Consider the following 18,738-nt stretch of genomic DNA (forward strand, 5'->3'; position numbering starts at 1 on the left):
GGGCCGTTCACGCGGGCTCGAGACTCCGTCTGGCCTCGCGGGGCCTCTCCTCACCCTCATTCACCCGCCAGTCAGCGTCTGGGGCAGTGATTCTGCAACCCAGGGCTAAGAGTTAGGGCAGAGGGTGACCGGCACAGAAAGCATTTGGCGGAACGTAGAAACCGACGTCTCAAGGAGGTGAGCTTTCACTTCCCACCCCGAGAGTCAGATCCTGTGACAGCAGGGCTGAGGGGCATCCGTGCTGGGACAGGCGTTTGCTCCGTGCAAAGTGTAACCGCTGCTGTGCCACCCAGGCCCTGTGACACACTGGGTGCTACCCAGGCCCTGTGACACACTGGGCAGAGGCTTCGATCCGGGCAAACCCACCCACCTAAAGAACGTGGGAGGGCCCCCCTGTGAAGACGGCACAATGGCCCTCCGTCTTCCGTGCCTCCAGCAGAGGGCAGCGGGCGGGGGTCCCCATGTGGGAGCTTCGTGAGGCCCCAGTCGTGGAGGACGTCTGGGAGGCTGGCCCAGCGTCTGCGGAAGGCAGCCCCGGAGACAGCTCAGAAACAAAGGCCCCTCTGTCAGCCGTGCAGAGCGGCCCCGCATCACAAACATTGCCGGTGACAAGTCCCTCTTCCCCAGGCCCAAACCTACGGGCTGATGCACCCACAGGCCACGGGAGACTTTATTTTATGCACCCACTGCCGTGTGGCTGCACGAGCCACACTCTTCACGGAGGAAACATTGCTGGAGGCGGCTGGAAGCCTCGGGCGGTGGCTGGGGGCGAGGACCCAGGGCGGGAACCAGCATCCGCCGCCCCTCTGTGGGGTCTCCGGGCTGCTGCCCCAGAGGACAAGGGAGGCCCGGAAGGGGCGTGGGGCGTGGGCCGCGGGGGTGCGGCGCCTGTCATTTCAAACAGCTCGCTGTGCTTCTGAACCCGCAAAGCCGCCCGCACGCAGCCGCCAGGCGGGGCGGGCATCAGCACGCGCTGGCCCAAGCGCGGGGGACATGCTCGACCGTGGGCAGGACCAGACACACCGCTGCACATGAGTCACACTTCGCAAAGTTTTAGCGACCTCAGAATCGAGCCAACACAAGGAGGCCACGCTGCCCACCTTCCGCGCGGCTGCCTTCCGTGGCGTTGACCATGAAGAGGTCCCAGGAGTAGGAGAGGCCCGCTGTGTCACCGCAGTCCGCGCACGCGGCCCGAAGGGACAGCTCGTCGTTCCAGTTGACGGGCAGGGCTCGGAAGCGCACCCAGGCGACGTGGACGAACCTGCAGGCGCGGGGCGGCCGGCTGTAGGACGGGGCGCGCGGCCCTTCCGCGCGTCCACGCGCGCTGGGCATGCTCAGATCGCCCCTCTGGCCTTCGTCAAGCGGCAGACAGCGGTCACCGCCGACACGAGGAGCCCCGATGGGTGGCCGAGCCTGTGCCGCCGCCCTAGGGCCTGCCTGCTCCCCGCCCGGCCCCCACGGACCGCGCACACCCTCGCCCGGCCACGACCCCTCCCGAGTGTCCTTGCCGGACACACTCAAAGCGCAGTGGGGACTGTGGGTCCCGGGGCCGCGGGGCTCGGGAACTGCTGCGTGCTGCCCGATGCTCCGCTCCGTCCCCGGGGCCTGGGCCACTGAGCCGGGGTGGCGCGGGCGTTTCCCATGACAGCCCCTCTCCCCACTCACGTCTCATGTGGCCGCCCACCGGCGTCTCCCAGCACAGGGGACCAGGAGGCCATGGCACATGGTGCCACAGGGGCCTCGCCCGGCCCCAGCCTGTCCCGGGCCGTGTGCGTGAGTCTGCATGCGCGGGCGGGGCGTGGGGGTGAGGAGGACACGGCAAGGAGCGGCTGGTCTGGCCCTGACCTCCCAGGGACACAGTCACGCGGGCCGGGATAGTCCCTGCCGGGGCCAGCGCCGTTCACCCAACTTCAGGCCCCGCGAAGGAATATTTGACAACAAATTCCGTAATTCTCCTGTGAGACTTACACAGCGCATTGTATGTTTACAATAACTGTCTTAAGATTTTACGTACCGTTATTTAAATCACGCCCCAATATCTCTAGCCCTATCCTGGCGCGTCTTCGCTTTTAACATGTACAAATATAAACAAAACGGAAGTGGCCTGGGCTCCTTCTGGCCTCCGCCCCCAGCCCTGGAGCAGATGCATCTCAGGGCAAGTGCTACGGCAGACGGGCGCTTCCTACTCGGAGCCCCCCATTGGGAGCCCCCCACTCGGTGGCCCCACTAGGAGCTGCCCACTGGGAGCCCTCCCTTGGAGCCCCTTCCACTGGGAGCCCCCCTCAGAGGCCCCGCCGTCAGCGCGCAGGGATCCTGCGCCGGAGCCTCATCTCCCGCGCACATTGGGTTTCTTGCAGGCCCCAGCAGCAGCGGGGCGCCCAGGGCAAACGCCTGCGCCTGCGCGGTGGGGACCTCAGGACAGGCAGTACCTGAGCGCTGAGTCTAGGCGGGTGGACAGGAACACCTGCGCCTCTGAAGAGTTGCGGCCTTCGCTGGACACCACCAGAGTCACGAGAAACTGGTCGTAGCTGCGGCTGAGAGAATCTGCCGCAAAGGAGAGAGTGGGCGCGCCCACGTGCAGGCTGCGTGGAGAGGGCCCTGTGAAGCAGGGGCGCCCGGGGCTGCTGGCTGGGGTGCACTTCCAGTGATACCTGCGGGCGAGCCGTTGGGGGTCTGAATGCCCTGCCCTGGCCAGGCAGGTGACCTTGGCATCATCACGGGCTTCCTGGGGGCCTGCGAGGGAGCACGTGCCCGTGTCCGTGGGGTCGCCTGCTCGCCCTGGCGGAGCACAGAGTGTCCAGTCGGGACACTGGGGCAGGCCACCCAGGGAGGGTGTGGGAGGAGAGGGCCAAGGCCTGAGCCAGGGGCCTCCAACGTCCAGGGACCCAGCCACGCAGAGGCCTGTGACACGGAACTCAGCCTCCCACACACCAAACATCTTACCCCCCAAGTGTTCAAATACAAAGTAACACGTTTGCTACGGATTGAATGTCCGAATGTCCATGTCCCCAAACCCACGTGTGGACCCCAAATCCCAACACGATGGGTGGGTGGCCTTTGGGAGGTGGCTCCCTTGTGGGGGCGAGGTCCTGCGGTGGGGTCGGGGCTCCTGGACGAGAGGCCACAGACAGCGCCTGCCCCTTCCGCCACGGAGGACACGGCGAGAAGACGCGCCGCCGTCACCACGCAGCATCTGCGGCGCCCGACCCTGGACGTGCAGCCCCCAGAACGCGAATGACTGGCCGTTGTGTCGAACCTCCCCCCGCCCCCGCCCCCGTCTGGGCGGTCTGTTACAGCGGCCCCGAAGACTGGACACTATTGAAACCTCATATTGGAAAACGTACCACACTTTAAACACCAACACGTAAACCGACCTGTCTCGTTTCCGTCCCTTTTCTAAGTTCTCCTGTATTTCGATCCTAAGTGAAACATGAATTCGGCTAATAAAAGTTGAGGCGCGTAACACTTCATTACCGCTGAATTCTAAAGCCACCCCTCCTTCAGTGTGGAGGGGGCGCACAGTCCCTTGGGGCTCACCTGAGGGTGGCCCTAGGCCTGTCCGGGTCGTAGGACAGGGACCCGCGGAGCACGACGGTGGCCGAGGGTCTCCTGGCGACGAGCAGGTGCGTGCCCTCAGAGATGACGCTGACGGGGGCCCTGGCTCGCACCTCCACGCTCACGCAGTGGTTGGCGTACACGACGCTGCCTCGCACCTGCACCTGTACGCCGACGACAGGGGGCGCCACCGGAGCGGGACGCTCGTCTCAGCACCGGAGGGAAACTGGGGAGTCCCTCACCCCGCCCCCGTGCGTCAGCACCGCCAACTGCAGGCTTCGGGTGCAGCACAGGCAGACTCGCTTTCCGCCCCCAAGCAGCCGCCTCCGTGACCACAAACGTCCCCCCGGGTGGCGACTGCAGGGCGGGTATCAGGCTTCCCCTGGTGGCGCGAGCACAGCGTCGGGGGCCCTGGGACCCTGGACACAGCAGCGCCTCAGATGCCGGCGCACCCAGCTCCACGCCCGCTCCGCCCGCAGACTTTCCCTGTTGTTGGGTTTTGTTGACTTGCCCGTGTTTAAGTCCCTTTTCCAGCCCCCAAACGTACTGTGGACTTAAAGAAACGCAAACGCGCTTGAGCGTCGGCCGTTCCAGGCACCGAGCGCTTGCTCGGGGCGGGCGGGAAGTGGGAGGCCGCTTGTGCCGGGGGCATCGTCGGCCCCCTGCCCACCTTGGCCAGCGCCGTGTAGTTCCCGGGCTCCAGAAAGTAGCCGGGGATGGCGAGGGTCTGCCGGTGCGTGCTGACGGCGGGGGGCAGGGCCACCCCCAGCCCCGCGGAGTTCCTGAGGCTCCAGGTGTAGGAAAGGCCTTGGGAGATGTCGCAGAGAATGGCGGCTTCAAAGGCCACGCCCAGCGTCACGGGCTCAGACCTCCACACCTGCGCGATGAGAGAAAGGTGTCTCATGGAAACTTCCATCCTGCCTCATTCCAGAGTAAATGATTAAAAGCTTACACGTGACCTAACACTCCGATTGTGTTTACGTCATCACTGGATGGGCTTCTCAGAGTTGGAATTGAGGGCTCAAAACAAATGCCATGTCGACTTTACAAAGAAAAGTAAGAAGTCCACATGAAAAGCAAAGAGGAAAAAACAAATATTTATAAACCCATGAGAAAAAAACCCTTCTAAGCATAAAATGGGAAAATATCAAAGGGAAAGGTGAATAGATTTGAGTACATAAAAATTTTAAACATCTGAATGTCAAAATACAATTTTTGAAAGCAATCAACAGAGAAGGAAAACCATTTGCAAAACATGACAGTTGATACCATTTAAAATCAATGGGAATTGCCTTATTGTATGGTTTCCACTATAAAATCATATATTCAAAGTTTAAATTGAAACAAAAAGAAAACCCGATTTCTGATGGTTGGAGACACTGGAACAAAGGGTTGTAACCATAGTTCAAACAAGGGGCACAGGAGGAACGTGTGCGAAGTGACCTCGTGCGCGGTGTTTTGAGGACATACAGTCTGAGGGTGACGAGAACTCCAGACAAATCTGCGAGCTGGCTGGGAAGTTTTATTTCTGGTGATCACGTTGCTATTGTTGCTTCGAAAGTAGTTTACATGTTTATTAGGAAAGATGCTAATAAATACTTCTAGAGCTGTCCGCTGGGGCGTCCGCCACTATCCCAGCCCACAGAGTCCCACAGCCCAAAGCGGGCCAGTTGGAGCATTTGGGGACAATGCCTGTGACGGATGGAGTAACATTAAAGCAGTCAGCAGGTCCGACCTCGCGGTGGTCAGCGGGCCTGGGTGGCGACGCTGCCCCAGCCTCCGGCTCACAGCCAGCGGCCGGCACGAGGTCCCTGGAGGACGTTTCGGGAACAGCTCCCGTGAACACGGGCGGGGAGAACCGTGCAGCAGCTGGGACCCAGGGCTTCAGAACGTACTGCTTTTGGTAGACATGGGATTCTGCCTTTGGCTTTCGTTAAGTGACGTTAGTCATGACTTACTTCCTTTGAAATTATTTTTTACTCTTGTACTCTAAATAAGATTCTAGAATTTGTCACAAAACGACCCAGATTTATGAGTTGCAACACATTTTGTCTGAGAGGCCAGTTTTTAACCCATGAATAATGACAAACACGAAATGAGGACACGCCCGGGGGGACCAGAACTTGTTCTGAGGTGCTAGCATGTGTGAGTCAGCACCGGGGGACACGCACCACGGCTTCTCGACGTCCCAGAAGCGTCTCAGGTCCTGGGCCCAGTCCCTGTGGGAATTACCCCCTGGAAATGCTGCAGACATGCTGAAGGGGGGTAAAGTTGAGCAAGCGATAGCTGGGCGGAGGGGAAGGGTGTGGGCAAGACAAAGGGAGGAAGGGGGGCAGCGGGCAGAAGGGCAGGCAGGAAGGGTGGGTGGGCAGAAGGGGGTGGAGGAAAGGGGGGGTGGCGTGAAGGGGGTGCAGGCAGGAAGGGTGCTACAAGAAGGGGTGGAGGAAAGGGGCAGTATAAGAAGGGGGTGCAGGCAGGAAGGGGTGCGGGCAGAAGGCGGTGCGGGCCGCCACCGCCCGTCTGTGCAGCGCTCCAGGGGCGGGAATGGCCGACATTCTGCGGCGAGGGTGTAAGGTGACGGGTGACTTGAGCTACGGTTCGATGCTACGCCGCCATGAAACGCACGGTCACACTTATCATAAGAGGGTCACAGCGTAACCCAGAGATGCCGATTCTGTGATAACACACACATACACGTGCACATGCAACTCGCAGACATGGACACGCACACACACACACGCGCATACTCGTGCACACACCACACACAAAGAGCCTCAGAAAGGTACCGGAAATAAATATTTCCCGAGCACCTAGGGCTAGGAAAAACAGAATTGCTTTTCTGTTATTCCTTTGAGGCCTCAGATTTAGAGCAATTTTCCTTTTCAGGGCAAAAGTGCTCCAGTGACCCATGGCTGTCTCCTGCTGATTAAATTTCAGGTGATTCCTGTTTTTCTTTATATTTTTAGAAAATGTGTAAAAGCGAGAAAAGTTAAAGAAAAATGGAATCATCGATATTGTTTTGCTTGTTTTGAAGGTGAAAAAACTTGAATGCATCAGAAAACACTAACGGCCCAGGTCGCACCGCTGGCGAGCCGGCCGAAGCACAGGCAGGGCTGGTCCCCCTCGGCCACCGTCACGGGGGACGGGCCCGTGCGCAGCCGCACTGAGCAGAGTGTGGGGGTAGCGCCTCCGCCTCCGCCCGGGCCTTGCTGTTCTGCGTGCGGCCGTTCGATCCGGCCTTCGACTTCCTGTCCATCTCCGGGACGCAGAGAAGCCCCTGCCTGGGTGCTGGTGTCCCCTGGCCATGTGGGTGCTCACTGGGAGCCGGAAGGGATCCCTTCCCTGGAGCCCATGCAGCTGGCCCTGTGTGCAGGGCTCCTGGGACCACGGGCTTGTGCCTCTCAACTCCACTGCCACGTTTGGGGCAGCGGTGCCCCACCCAGCGAGACTCTCAGGGGTCCAGCAACTAACCCCCTGGGCTAGAAGGCCACAGAAAGCTTCCAGCAAATGCAGGCACCCCGGGTATTAGTTCCCATGTGTCACCAGAGCGCTTTGACTCTGCGAAGGAAAACCAGAAGCCTCAACATAACAGACCAAATGAAAAGCAGCCCAATTCCCCTAGCGAATGGCTAAGCATGTCTCCTAACCCTGATGTCACACATATTCAGACCTTCCTCTCTCCTGGAGACGCCAAGCTGTTTGCTCAAGCAGCTTCGGGAAGCTTCCCAAAGCGGACTGAGCCGGGCGCCAGGAGAGTGGCGATGGGGTGGATTCAGGGCCACCAACGGCCCCCGCTCCCTGGGCCTCGGTCCCGGACCTCAGGCCTCCGGGCCCTCCCCGCTCCCATGCTGGTCATGGGGAGCTCCCAGCATGGCTTCCCCCTGGCCGGCAGCCCCCAGGCCCACCTGCACCTTCCTGGGCCCCAGGCTGGTCACCGGTGGCGGCTGGCAGGGCGTGCGCACTACAAAGAGCTGCTTCTGCAGGGAGGCACTGCTGACGTGGTTGAAGGCCAGGACCTGCACCGTGAGCTCCCCTTCCCTGGGGGGCGACAGGGCACAGACATAAGAGGCCGACTGGCACACTTGGTGCGCTCACAGCCTGGATGTCTGCGTAGGCGCGGCCCCGATGGCCGTGGCTGCGAAGGCAGAAGGCTCGTCATGCAGCCATTCGCTGCCCGTGAGCAGACCCACTGCCCGCTGGTCAGGATAGGCACCCAGCTCGCAGACTGGTGTCGCCCGCTGTTTGGGAGACAAACATCCATGTGGGGACACGCTCATCCCTTTTCGGGGAGGTGGCATCCATGGCCTGGCCGCTCTCTCTCTACTGCAGGGGCCTCCTTGGGTCCCCATGGAAGGGGCGTCCTGGACCTGTGCCTGGGCGTCTGAGCACGACCCTCCCGCCTGCCCCCGCCCCAGGTGGGATGGGTTCTGCTGATCCAGGAGGGGCGGAGGGCTCCCAGGCCGTTCCTGGCAAGCGGGCCCCAGTTCACTAAGAAAATGAGTGACTGTTTTGCAAATGATGCAAATGGACAGTCATGCAAGACTCCTGGACGGGACACGGCTGTCCTCATTGAGCGTGCGAGGACATGTCACCTGCCATCCTGGCTAGTAAGGCATCCTGCTGACCAGAGCGCCTCACCTAGAGTAGATGTGACTGGCAGAGCTGTTCCCCAGGCCCGTGGTGCCGTCCCCAAAGTCCCACAGGAAGGCCACGTCGGTGCCGAAGTTGATTCTGCACTGAAAGGCCACCGTGGTGTTCACCAGCGCCGAGGAGGTGGACACGAGCCGGCTGGGGACGACCCTCGCCTGTGCCCAGACGCAGCGGGGCTCCGAGGCCACACTGCCCTTCGCACCGGAAGCCTGGACCACCACGGGTACCCAGGGGAGGGCAGTCAGGAGGGACAGAAGGTGACCAGAGCCAGGTCAGAGGTGGGATGAGCTGCACCGCTGTAAGGGAAGGCAGGGGCTGGCACTTAATTTGTAGGAATTAGCACAGCACCCAGTGATTTCTGTCTCGCTGGGGACGGAGGGGGTGACACCTGGTGACCGCCCTCCTTCGTTACATAATGCACCTCTCAAAGCGGTGGGGTGAGCACTGTCACCCGTCCTTGGAAGAGGAATTTGCCTCGGCCACCATGGCGGCGGCATGGCTCCTTGACCTGGGGCTGTCCGGTCCCAGGGCCCCACCCGCCGGCCTGTCCCCACGGGAGGGAGGCCCGCTTCCTTCGCACCACGCTCGTGCGGAATGCGCAGACGCGCCAGGCCACGCTAAGTGCGAGGGCGACGCTTAGTGCTCGTGGTGGCCGCACGCTCCCTGCAGAGGGCTCGGGCTGCGGCTCCGTGCCGCCCGCCGTGCCGCCCGCGTACGCACCGCCCGGGGGCAGCGAGCCGTCTCCGGATGCTTCTGGAAGTCGTCCTCACCGGGGCGTCTTCTCCGAAATACCACGCGAACTCCAGCGGACCCGTTTCCTTGGTAACAGCCACGAACGTGACATCGGTGTCGGTGGCAAACACGGTTCCGTTTGTGTAGACAGAGACAGCTGTGACAAAGGACAAGGACATGGCGAGTCCCGGGAAGCTGGCGGTCACCTTCCCGCGGTCACGGTGAGTGGGGAGCGGGGCCTGCGCATCTGAACGCGGGCGGACCACCAGCGGCGGGAGCCGGGAGGCAATGTGGGCCCGAGCTCAAGTGCCACGGCCTCCTCCCCCGGAATTTTACGGGGGAGCTGGCAGGAGACTGCATGACGCCCCCTTCCCATGCCTTCAAGCCTGTGGTTTCTAGGAAAGTCCCAGAATGCACTGCAGGGGACACGGAGCTCGTTCGAGGGCAGTGGGGGCGCGGCAGAGCCGGGCACGGAGCCCGTGCTGTCTGCAGCCTCTGCAGCCGCAGCTGGCTGCGGGGAGGGCTCGCTGGGTCCCGGACTGGAATCAAAACGTACGTTGCATCGGATGCCAAACTGTCCGGCTGGCCCGGGCCTGGCTGTCACCCACGTGCGTCTGAGAGGTAAAGGCCACGTCATAGGAGGCAGGGGACGGAGAACAATGCATGACGACGGGGCCTGAGGACAAAGAGGGGAGAGGTGAAGGGAATCGGCCCCCAGGGAATCGGCCCCACCCACGTCGATCCCCTCGGCCGGCTGTCTCCCTGCGAATTCCAAAAAATTCAAAATCCAAAGAGCGTGTTTGGAATCACACAGACCTGGGAAACACGAACTTTGTCACAAAAGTTCTCTCTTTACAAGGTCCTTTGCTTTCTCTCTGAGAGTGCCACGCCCGGCGAGCACACTCTGCCCCTGACACTGACCGTTGGTCCTCAGTCGGCCTTGTGTTTACAGGGTCCGCGGCTCAGACTCGGCTTCCGAGCCTCTGAGACGCGAGGCGAAGCGGCTTATTATACACACGGCGCACACACCCCGACACGTGTGCACACATGCGCACACACGCACCACCACACACCAGACGCCTCTCCTGGTTCCAGAAGTGGGCTGGGGTGTCTGAGGGGCCGGACGGCCCACTTTCGGGAGAGGGGCGTCGGGAAAGGGGGTGGGTCCTTCCGAAACAGGGTCTGCCCTGTCGTTTTCCTCCTCACGAGGAGGAAGTGCTCACGCACGACGGGCAAAGCGGGTGGCCGTCTGTCCCCGTCCGTGCGTCAGACGGCCCGGAAAATGGGCACCCGGGCCGGGCACCGACGCCGCCTCATCTGCGGCGCTGAGACCCGGTGGCCGCAGGCCAGTGGTCGGCCATGTCGGGGCTGCACAGACGGCCCTCCGCGGGGAGCGCCAGGCCCTGTGGCTCTGGCCTCTGTGTGGAGCCGTCGGCTGCAAGGGTCCCTCTGGCTGAGTGGGCGGCCATTTAGTCGCGGGCAGCGTGGTGCCCTGGCCCTCCTCACATGCTGTGACTCCCAGACACTTCCTTGCGAAGCTGCTGGGAACGCGCAGTGGACCTGGGGACAGGCTCTCAGGACTCCGCGTGGACGAGTATGCAGGACATGCCGCCGCTGTGGCCGGGGCCCGTCGCCCACCCCGAGCGCTTTGGGATTGTGCTGGGCTGGCCCCTCCCCTGGCTCCCAGCTGCCCGCCCGGCCACCGCACGCCCAGGGGAAGGGGAGCCCTCCCAGGGGGCCGTGAGGACAAGTGACCGGCAGAGCCTCAGCACCGCCTGGCACCCCAAGGCCTGCTGGCCTCGCCGCCCTGCCTGTCCACTCCCACACGTGTCCTCACGGCCACCAGCCCCGCCCTGCGTCCCCCGGCCCGGCCCTGAGTGTTCCCGAGGCTCTGCGTGTCCTTTGCTCACCCCGTCACGTGCACGGCTGGTGCAATGACAAACCCCCCAGGACAGGCTTGCGTGACGTCCTCGGTGCGTCCTCTGGGCCAGAGCTGCACAGGAAACTCTTGTGACCACGCTCGAGGACACAGAGGCGGTTGTGCCGAAGGCAGAACGGCTGGGACCGGGCGGTTAACACCGGCACCGGGCGGGGCCCGCACTCCAGATGCAGGGCACGTGGACCCCCAAAGGCAACATCCCCCTCGAGGGCACTGCCGGCATGCGTGGACGTAGACACCGCCTCGCGGCCCGTGGCCACACAGCACGGCCCGGTGCCTGGTGAGTCCTGCGAGCCTCGTCATGGATGACCGCCCGAGCGGCAGGGCGGGGGCGGGATGCTGTCTGGACAGGACATTGTGAAAAGCCCGCGTGACACTGGGCGCGTGTGGAGTGGAGACGCGGCTGGCGCTGCAGCTGGACGCCTCGTGGGCCCTGCCGTCGCCCATGCCCCACGCCCAGTGGGTCCGGCTGCGGCTCACTGCTCTGCCGCCTTGAAATTCGAAATAATTTGAGCAAGAATGCCCCGTGCTCACTTCTCCCTGGGCCCTGGGCCGCGTGCCACATTGGGCAGAGGGACAGTCACCTGGCCGCAACGGACAGAGGCCGCCATAGCGGGGCGGAAAAGCACGCAACCACCGAGCGGGCTGTATCAGACGGCTGTCACGGCGGATCACAGAGACGGCCACGCATCCTGCCCCGTCCTCACACCGTCCGAGACGGCCGCACTGTGACATGGCAGGCCCTCCCGCCTGCACCCCGAGACACGGCGGGCCCTCTCGCCTGTACCCCGAGACACGGCGGGCCCTCCCGTCTGCACCCCGAGACACGGCGGGCCCTCCCGTCTGCACCCTGAGACACGGCGGGCCCTCCCGTCTGCACCCCGAGACACGGTGGGCCCTCCCGTCTGCACCCCGAGTTGGCGCCAGACCCAGCCGAGGGGTTGGCATTGCCGGCACACTGGGGCTGGGGTCGCCGGCTGCTGTCCGGAGCCTGCAGCACTCCACGTGGAGCAGCCGCTCATCGCCGAGTGATGAGACATGGCCGATGCCCCCACCAGCCCTGCCAACAGCCAGGCCCCTCCAGGAGCAGGACCCTAACTGACCAGGCCCCCCGAGACCAGCCCAGAAGGCAGAATGCTCAGCAGAACTCGGGGCTGCTGGTGTGCGTCGGGGCTTCTCACCCAGCTCCAGTAAACAAGGCCGGCCCCTCCCCCTTCCCGCTCCCCGACACAGCCTGTCCGGCTGTGCACCCGACCCCCCCAGAGCCCCTTCAGAAGCCATGTGACCCCAGAACCCCGGACTTGGAAGTGCCTGGTTGTCACGGGACTTCTGAAGTGACCCAGGGACGGAGCTGGTCTCACCTGCCCACACCGCCCCACGCACCTGACCCTGACCCCTGACCCCTGTGGAGCCGGGCCCCACGTCCTGTCGCTGACCTGCCCCCACGTACCCCCGTCTCCTCCAGGCCAGCTCGCCGCCTGGCGCTCAAGGACCCGGGCAGAGGGAACGGCCGCCTCCGGCCACTGTGCTGCCTCTCAGGACCCCTCACGGCCGCCTCCTTGTCGTAAAACCTCAGCATGGGCCCCTCAGGGGGCTCGGTGAATGGTCACCAGTCCCTCCGGTTTCGCAGACCGAAAACTGAAGCCCACGGATTCTAGCAAACGGGTCCGAGCCACCGCCGTCCTGCCCTGGACGTTAGCGTTAGCCACGCGCCTCAGGGCGCCCCGCCGCCCCGGCCTCGCGGGCCCCTGCACGTGGGGGACGCCCGCCGCCCCGGGGCTGCCGAGGGGTGAGGGACGGGCCCGGCAGGGGAGGAGGGAGGCGGGAGGCGCACGCGTCCAGGTCTCCGGGCGGCCCCCGTGTCCCCAGCGGTCTCTTAGGTCTTCCGTTGCCAGCATGTCGTCCCCGGGTCCCTGACACTGGAGGCGTGGCTGTGCCCGTCCCGTACTGCTGGCCACGGCCGCGGGGGCCGGCGGCGGCTCCCTCCACGTCCCCCAGAAGACAGCGGGGGGGAAGCCACCACTTCCGACTTCTGCCACACGCGAGCACCTCGTAGCAGGACACGTGTCACACCCGGGGGAACAGGGGGACCACCACCAATAACTTCCCACTGAGAAGCAGCTTCGCCCCTGGCAAGTGCACCTGACGTGGGGCCTGTGTGTCTGCCTGACACAGGCCACCGCTCCTGGGGGAGACGGTCGACGGAAGCTGATCACGAGCTGCCGTGACCGGGCTACCTGGGAACAGGCCACCTCCCGGATTCCACGGGGACGACCACAGGCACCCTGGCCGGCTCCCCGCAGCTTCTCGTGCTGTTTGGCTGGATCGTTTTTCTCTCTGCTCCACGATCGTGTGTGAATTAATATTCCACCGGGGAAAGGACAGCAGGAAAGTGAGAAGTTTTGTGGATCCAGCTCGCTCCCGGGGGACATGGGAGGGTCCGGAGGACGACGGAGGAGGCTGCGGGGGGCTCGGGCTGGGCAGGTGTGTCTGAACCCTGCGTGTCCAGGAGCTTCGCTGCAGCTGGCACAGCAGCTGCGGAGTCCACGGCGTGGGCCCCTGGCGGGTTCAGAGGCGTCTGCTGTTTGCTCTCACGCCCTCAGCCTGCCTGTGGGTCCCCCACGCCCACCACCCCGGTTCCGTCCTGCTGTGCCCGCCACAGGCAATTCCCAGGACTCTGGGAAATGTGTACTTTGCAGCGTTAACCGTGACGCGCTTCTAGATGTCCCCGAGCCTGTGGGAAGGGTCCCCGGCCAACACAGGTGGCAAACTAAGTCCCCTTGAAGCCTGTGGTTCCCTCCGACCTGAGAAATACTTCACCCTCCTGTCAAATACGGAGCCCTCCTCTGAGCCGCCTGCCGGCCGAGCTGGCACCCACACGGCGGGGCAGAGACCTCCCATCAAAGGACGCGCTGCTCCCCACCTGTTCCTCCCCGCAGGGGCCGGACAGACTCATTACACAGCCCGGCACCAAGTCCGCGGCCGCCACGGGGCTAGCCCGAGACACCGGCAAAGAGGAGCAAAGAGGTGACGCGACTGAGCAAACTGTCCCTCTGCCGTCCCACATGCTAGCCACAGCCACGGCCACAGGGCTACTGGATTCAATGAACAGCAATGAGAGTCAGACTTAGTTCATGCATCACGCTGGCCACATTTCGAGGGCTGTGTCCGGACACACAGGTCCACGGTCGTGGAATGTTCTGGTGCGGGCGGGGCTGAGGTTCTGAGCGCCGTCCCCGCACGACCCCGTGTCCTGGTCTCCCGGCCTCTCGAAGGGGCTTACGGGGGAGCAGCCGGCACCTGCGGCCCTCACAGCGAAGCGACTGCACCAGCCCGACACCTGCTCCTCAGGAGGCAAAGCTGCCGGTCGCCGCCTGTCCGCTCTGCTCCTAGGGGACCCGGGGCCACCCACGCACCCCGGCTCTAGGTCGTCGGCGATGTGCACCCACCCTGCCACCGCGCACGGAGCGTCGAGCACCACGAGCGTGCTGCGGGTGCTGGCGACGTCGAGGCAGCCGTGCGGACACTCGCAGACGTCCACGTACCTTCTCCTGAGCTGCTGGCAGGACGCGGCGGCACCACGGCCAGCAGGGCCAGGGCTGGGGTCAGCACCGTCCACCCTGGGGCCATGCGGCCTCCCGCTCAGCTCAGCACCGCACCGGCCGCAGCACTGGGGCAGAGGAGTGTGGGGGAGGACCCGCAAACTGCCCTAATGACTGGGCGGCCCTTCCGATCCCAGGGGGCCGAGAGCCTCTTGGTTAATACCTGGGGACAATCAGCCAACAGGGAGCGTCCCCGAGACGCTCCTCCCCCAGGGGCTGGGCCACTTCTGCAGCCCCGATGAGTGTCTCCAGGGTGCAAATGTGACTCCTCCTGGAGGCTCAGGAGCTGCTCCAGGAAAGGGAATGCGGCCACCAGCCTTGGTGACGCGTGGCAAACAGCTGCGGTCTCTCAGCTCGGAGGAGGGCCTTCGCGTCATCTCGGAGAAGGGCCTTCACGTCACACTGAAGCCACTTCCTCAGCGGGGGAAACAGCTGGGCTACACCTGGACTGGAAGCAGCCACCTTGTCTCGGACAACTCAGTTGTTGAATTAACAGATGGCACCATGTCCTCTAAAATCCCTTCTCCCCGTGGGCTTCAAAATAAAATGGAGCGTCCACAGTTCAGCGCTCAAACCCCTCGACAGGCTGGCCGCAAACGGCTTTGGGCCTCTGGCCCCTGGGAGGTGGGGGGAACAGCGGCCGCCTCCCCCGCTCTCTGCGGTCACCACGCACGACATCTGTCAGCACTAAAGGGTTTGGTGATCACACTGCATTTTCTCTCCCCAAACACATCGTGAGCAGGAAATGACCGGACCCATTTCTGCAGTTATTCCGTTGCAATGTGACAGCAAACATTCTATGGCGGAATTTGTTCGGCCCCAAAATACATGTTTTTAGATTCGAGTCATGTCTGGTCGTCTGCATCATGTCAGCCCGGCTCGCTCCACTGGCCAGCCCGGCTTCGCGCTTCGTCCTCTGATCTGGAGCACTTTCTCCCCCAAAGCCACACTGAGTAAAATTGTCTGATACACATAACTGGTACCATGAAGTGTGAACAAGCCGCCTGCGCTACCGGCTGGCTGGATCACGTGATGTTAGTCAAACCCCATCTGCTGTGCGGGTGGGTTCAGGGCCACCCACGGTCCCCACGTTCGGCCCCCCAGGCTCCCCTGCAGAGCTGAGCTGTGGCCACTACTGCCTCTCCAGGTTATTCCAGACGTGTCCTCTATGAAGGAAGGTCCACCAATTTCCTTCAGGGACAGATGAGTCACCAAACACTAAGAAATCACTCCGGGCGTCAGTTTTGATTTGACGGGACCGCATGCTCTGGAAGTTGGCGAAGCCTGGATCGGGGCGGCCTGTGCAGCCCGGACTCGCCCGTCTGGTTTGAACCTGACGACACGCCCCTGCCCCTCACCAGGCACGGTCACACACGCTGGCGAGGCCTCGCTCGCGCTGGGCCCAGGGAAAGAATGTCCACGGCACCATGCCATCTGCTGACCCGGCCTGTGTCTTGAACCTGTTACAGCTTCAACTTGACAAATAAAACATGCAAATGCAGACGCAGTGTGAAAACTGAGTGTAAAGTCTGATGTTCAGGAAACTGTGACGGTCATTGGTCACACACTGCTCTGTCCCCAACGAAGAGCTGATCGACTTTAGAAAACAATTGTTTACAAAGATTGACATAAAATAACCAAGTTTAAATGTTGTGATTTCCCCCATCTCCCCCACGCACGTGCACGCACGCACACGCGTGTTCTCCAGGCTGGGCTTGGGCGGCACACGCGTCTGACTGGCTCTGTGACGTCACCGTAAGCCACGCACGTTTTGTGCATCAGCACATTTTTCCGTGACGCCGTAGTGGGACACTGTCACACCCCAGATCACGTGACCAGCCCTCGCTCACGTTTGCCCGAACAGCACTATCACGCCTCTGCATGTGATCTCTGCGTAAATTCCCACAGGATCACACACTGGGTCAAGGGCACACACCGGTTTCCAGGCTCCCGGAGTACAGCCGACGCTGGCCCGGACCCGGCACACTGGGGCCAGCTCCCACCCCCACCGCCAGTGTCCAAAGGGCCAGGGTGTGGCCCTGATCAGCTGCGATGACTCTGGCCTCCTGGCTTGAGGACGGCACAAGGAAGCTTTGAAAACCCAAAGGTGCTCAGCTTCCTCCTGAACCTCGCGAGAATCTGCATTAAAGGATGGAGCTGCGTCCTTTTAAACTCTGCTCTGCCCCCGGCGGCGTGTACAGGTGCCACAGCACCTTCGCCACCTGCGCCAGGCAGCCCGGGGCAGGGCCAGCGTTCCCCGCCTGCACGACACGTGGTGACTCCCGCTTGGAGCCCAGGAAGGCAGGGCCAGCAGGCCTGAGCAGCCATGACACCCACACGTGGCCTCGTTCCCGAGCACAGACGTGGACCAGTCTTGTTCGTTCCTCTGCTAAATGCACAGGTACTCTTTCCAGGCGACAGGTCCAAGGCTCTGTGCAAGGAAGGGACAATCTGGGACCCACACTAGCCTTGGGGAGGCACTGGGTGGAAGAGCAGCCCGGACAGCTCCACGCATGTCGAACAAGGCTCCCCACGCTGCGGCCAGACACCCCGCGCTGCCCTGAGCGAGCAAGGCAGCAGAAGGGCCGTCCTTGCCTTACTGCAGGGGCCCCCAACCCGCAGGCCACGGACACGGGTCCCTGGCCTGTCAGGAACCGGGCCACGCAGCGGACAGTAAGTGGCAGGCGAGTGAGCGAAGCGTCATCTGTGTCTGCAGCCGCCCCCAGCGCCAGCATCGCCGCCTCAAGTCCGCCTTGGACCATCAGGCACTGGATTCTCATAGGAGCACCAGTCCCTGGTGTCACGAAGGTTGGGGACCGCTGCCTTACTGGGCTCCCAGGGCCAGAGCCAGGACAGGTTAGCACAGGGAAACATAAGTGCCCTCGATGTGGCCGGCAGAGCCGCCCGCGACAGTCTGTTGAGCGAGAGACGCTGGCCTGGGAGGCGCCGTGCCCAGACGTACCCGCACGGATCGACTCCAACACGAACTCTGAACGCAGAAGGATTTTCGTGACTTCAATAAGAAAGCCCTATTTAAAGGTCTGGAAATATAAATTCTCTTTTCAATGTTTTTAAAGCAAAACAAGCATGAGAAAAAAGTATGAAATAATACGTTTATTCAACTGTGTTTCATAAAGTTAACTTCTAGTTAAAATATTATAGAGAAAAAAGTAAGAAAGATGGACAGAATCTGTGCTGAGGACAGACGCTGACGGAACGCATCGCCGACTGCCTGGCCGGTCACGGCGGAGGCCCCGGGCTCCCGAGCCCAGCGGGCGTGGCTAGGACAGTGCGGGGATGAAGTACTGCAGAGACACGTCCTCGTGGAGCACGTCGAGATGCAGCACCTTGTCGCTCACGATACCTGGGTTGTGGGGGGGCGCGGTCAGGGCCTCCACACACAGCTCCACCCCGAACCCGGCCGCCTCTCGCCCTGGCCCACCTGGTCGTCCGGCCCCTGGGGACATGCACGCGCTTTGCCTCCACCCACACAGCAGGCCCCGAGGGCTGGCCTCGGTGCCTTTGAGCCTGGGAAAACCCAGACGCCTGACGGCCACACAGCAGACTGTGTGCGACGCGTGAGACCACAGGTGACCGAAGCATCTGAAGTGCGAAGAACAAGGCGAACGCGCACTCACTGCAGACGGCCTTGGTGGGGTTCGCCTGCTGCCCAGCGAGGAACTGCAGGAACTTCCTGATGTCCACGTGCACCTCCGCCATCTGCTCTGGGTTTCTGTCACGAGACGCGTCCGCAGAGGCTGAAAGGACAGGAACATCTTCGCATGTCACAGGGCAGCAGCACAGTGACTGCTTCGGCAAATGACTTACGTCAGCCCTGACGTTGGCATCCTGGAGAAACACCACAAGGTGCACACGCGACCATTCGTTACGCAAGACATCACTCAGGCCTGACTCTGAAACGCTGCGCCCACCTCCAGGGAGCCTGTCTACGGGGCCCTGAAACAGGGCTCGACGTCCCCTCTTCGCCAAAGACGAAGGCCCCCCCCGGCACGCCGCAAGCGCGTGAGGGCTGACGCGGGCGGTGACGAACCGCCTCTCATTCCAGGACAGAAAGAAAACGAGCCCGTCGTGGGCCCCACCACCTCACAGGGACGGCAGCTGATCACGTGGGAACAGTTCGTGTCTGTTCATCTAATTTTACAAGCGTCAAAGGGGCCAAAGCAGGAGAAAAAGAGACGTGTCTGCGTCCTGACTGCATCCAGGGGGGGACAAAGCGTTAGCAGTAGAGACAGGGTGTAG

General features: G+C 62.7%; 2 protein-coding genes across 2 annotated transcripts in view; both read right to left on the reverse strand.

Annotated features, from left to right (window-relative positions):
* PKD1L1 (polycystin 1 like 1, transient receptor potential channel interacting) overlaps positions 1-14,717 on the reverse strand; it is a 76,559-nt gene extending 61,842 nt beyond the window's left edge. Inside the window, 9 exon segments of the mRNA XM_039847124.1 lie at positions 1,101-1,261; positions 2,430-2,651; positions 3,538-3,719; positions 4,226-4,432; positions 7,461-7,593; positions 8,194-8,429; positions 8,922-9,094; positions 9,494-9,613; positions 14,422-14,717. Coding sequence (XP_039703058.1) covers positions 1,101-1,261; positions 2,430-2,651; positions 3,538-3,719; positions 4,226-4,432; positions 7,461-7,593; positions 8,194-8,429; positions 8,922-9,094; positions 9,494-9,613; positions 14,422-14,506 — 1,519 coding nt within the window. The 5' untranslated portion in view covers positions 14,507-14,717.
* A 2,860-nt stretch (positions 14,718-17,577) lies between these two features.
* The window catches only part of HUS1 (HUS1 checkpoint clamp component), an 8,637-nt gene continuing 7,476 nt past the window's right edge, over positions 17,578-18,738 (reverse strand). Inside the window, exons 7-8 of the mRNA XM_039847117.1 lie at positions 18,117-18,327; positions 17,578-17,842 (exon numbers count right to left, since the gene is read on the reverse strand). Coding sequence (XP_039703051.1) covers positions 17,760-17,842; positions 18,117-18,327 — 294 coding nt within the window. The 3' untranslated portion in view covers positions 17,578-17,759. The remainder of the gene's footprint in view (positions 17,843-18,116; positions 18,328-18,738) is intronic.

The sequence above is a fragment of the Pteropus medius genome, unplaced genomic scaffold (assembly GCF_902729225.1).
Source record: "Pteropus medius unplaced genomic scaffold, Ma_sr-lr_union100, whole genome shotgun sequence".
NCBI lineage: Eukaryota > Metazoa > Chordata > Mammalia > Chiroptera > Pteropodidae > Pteropus > Pteropus medius.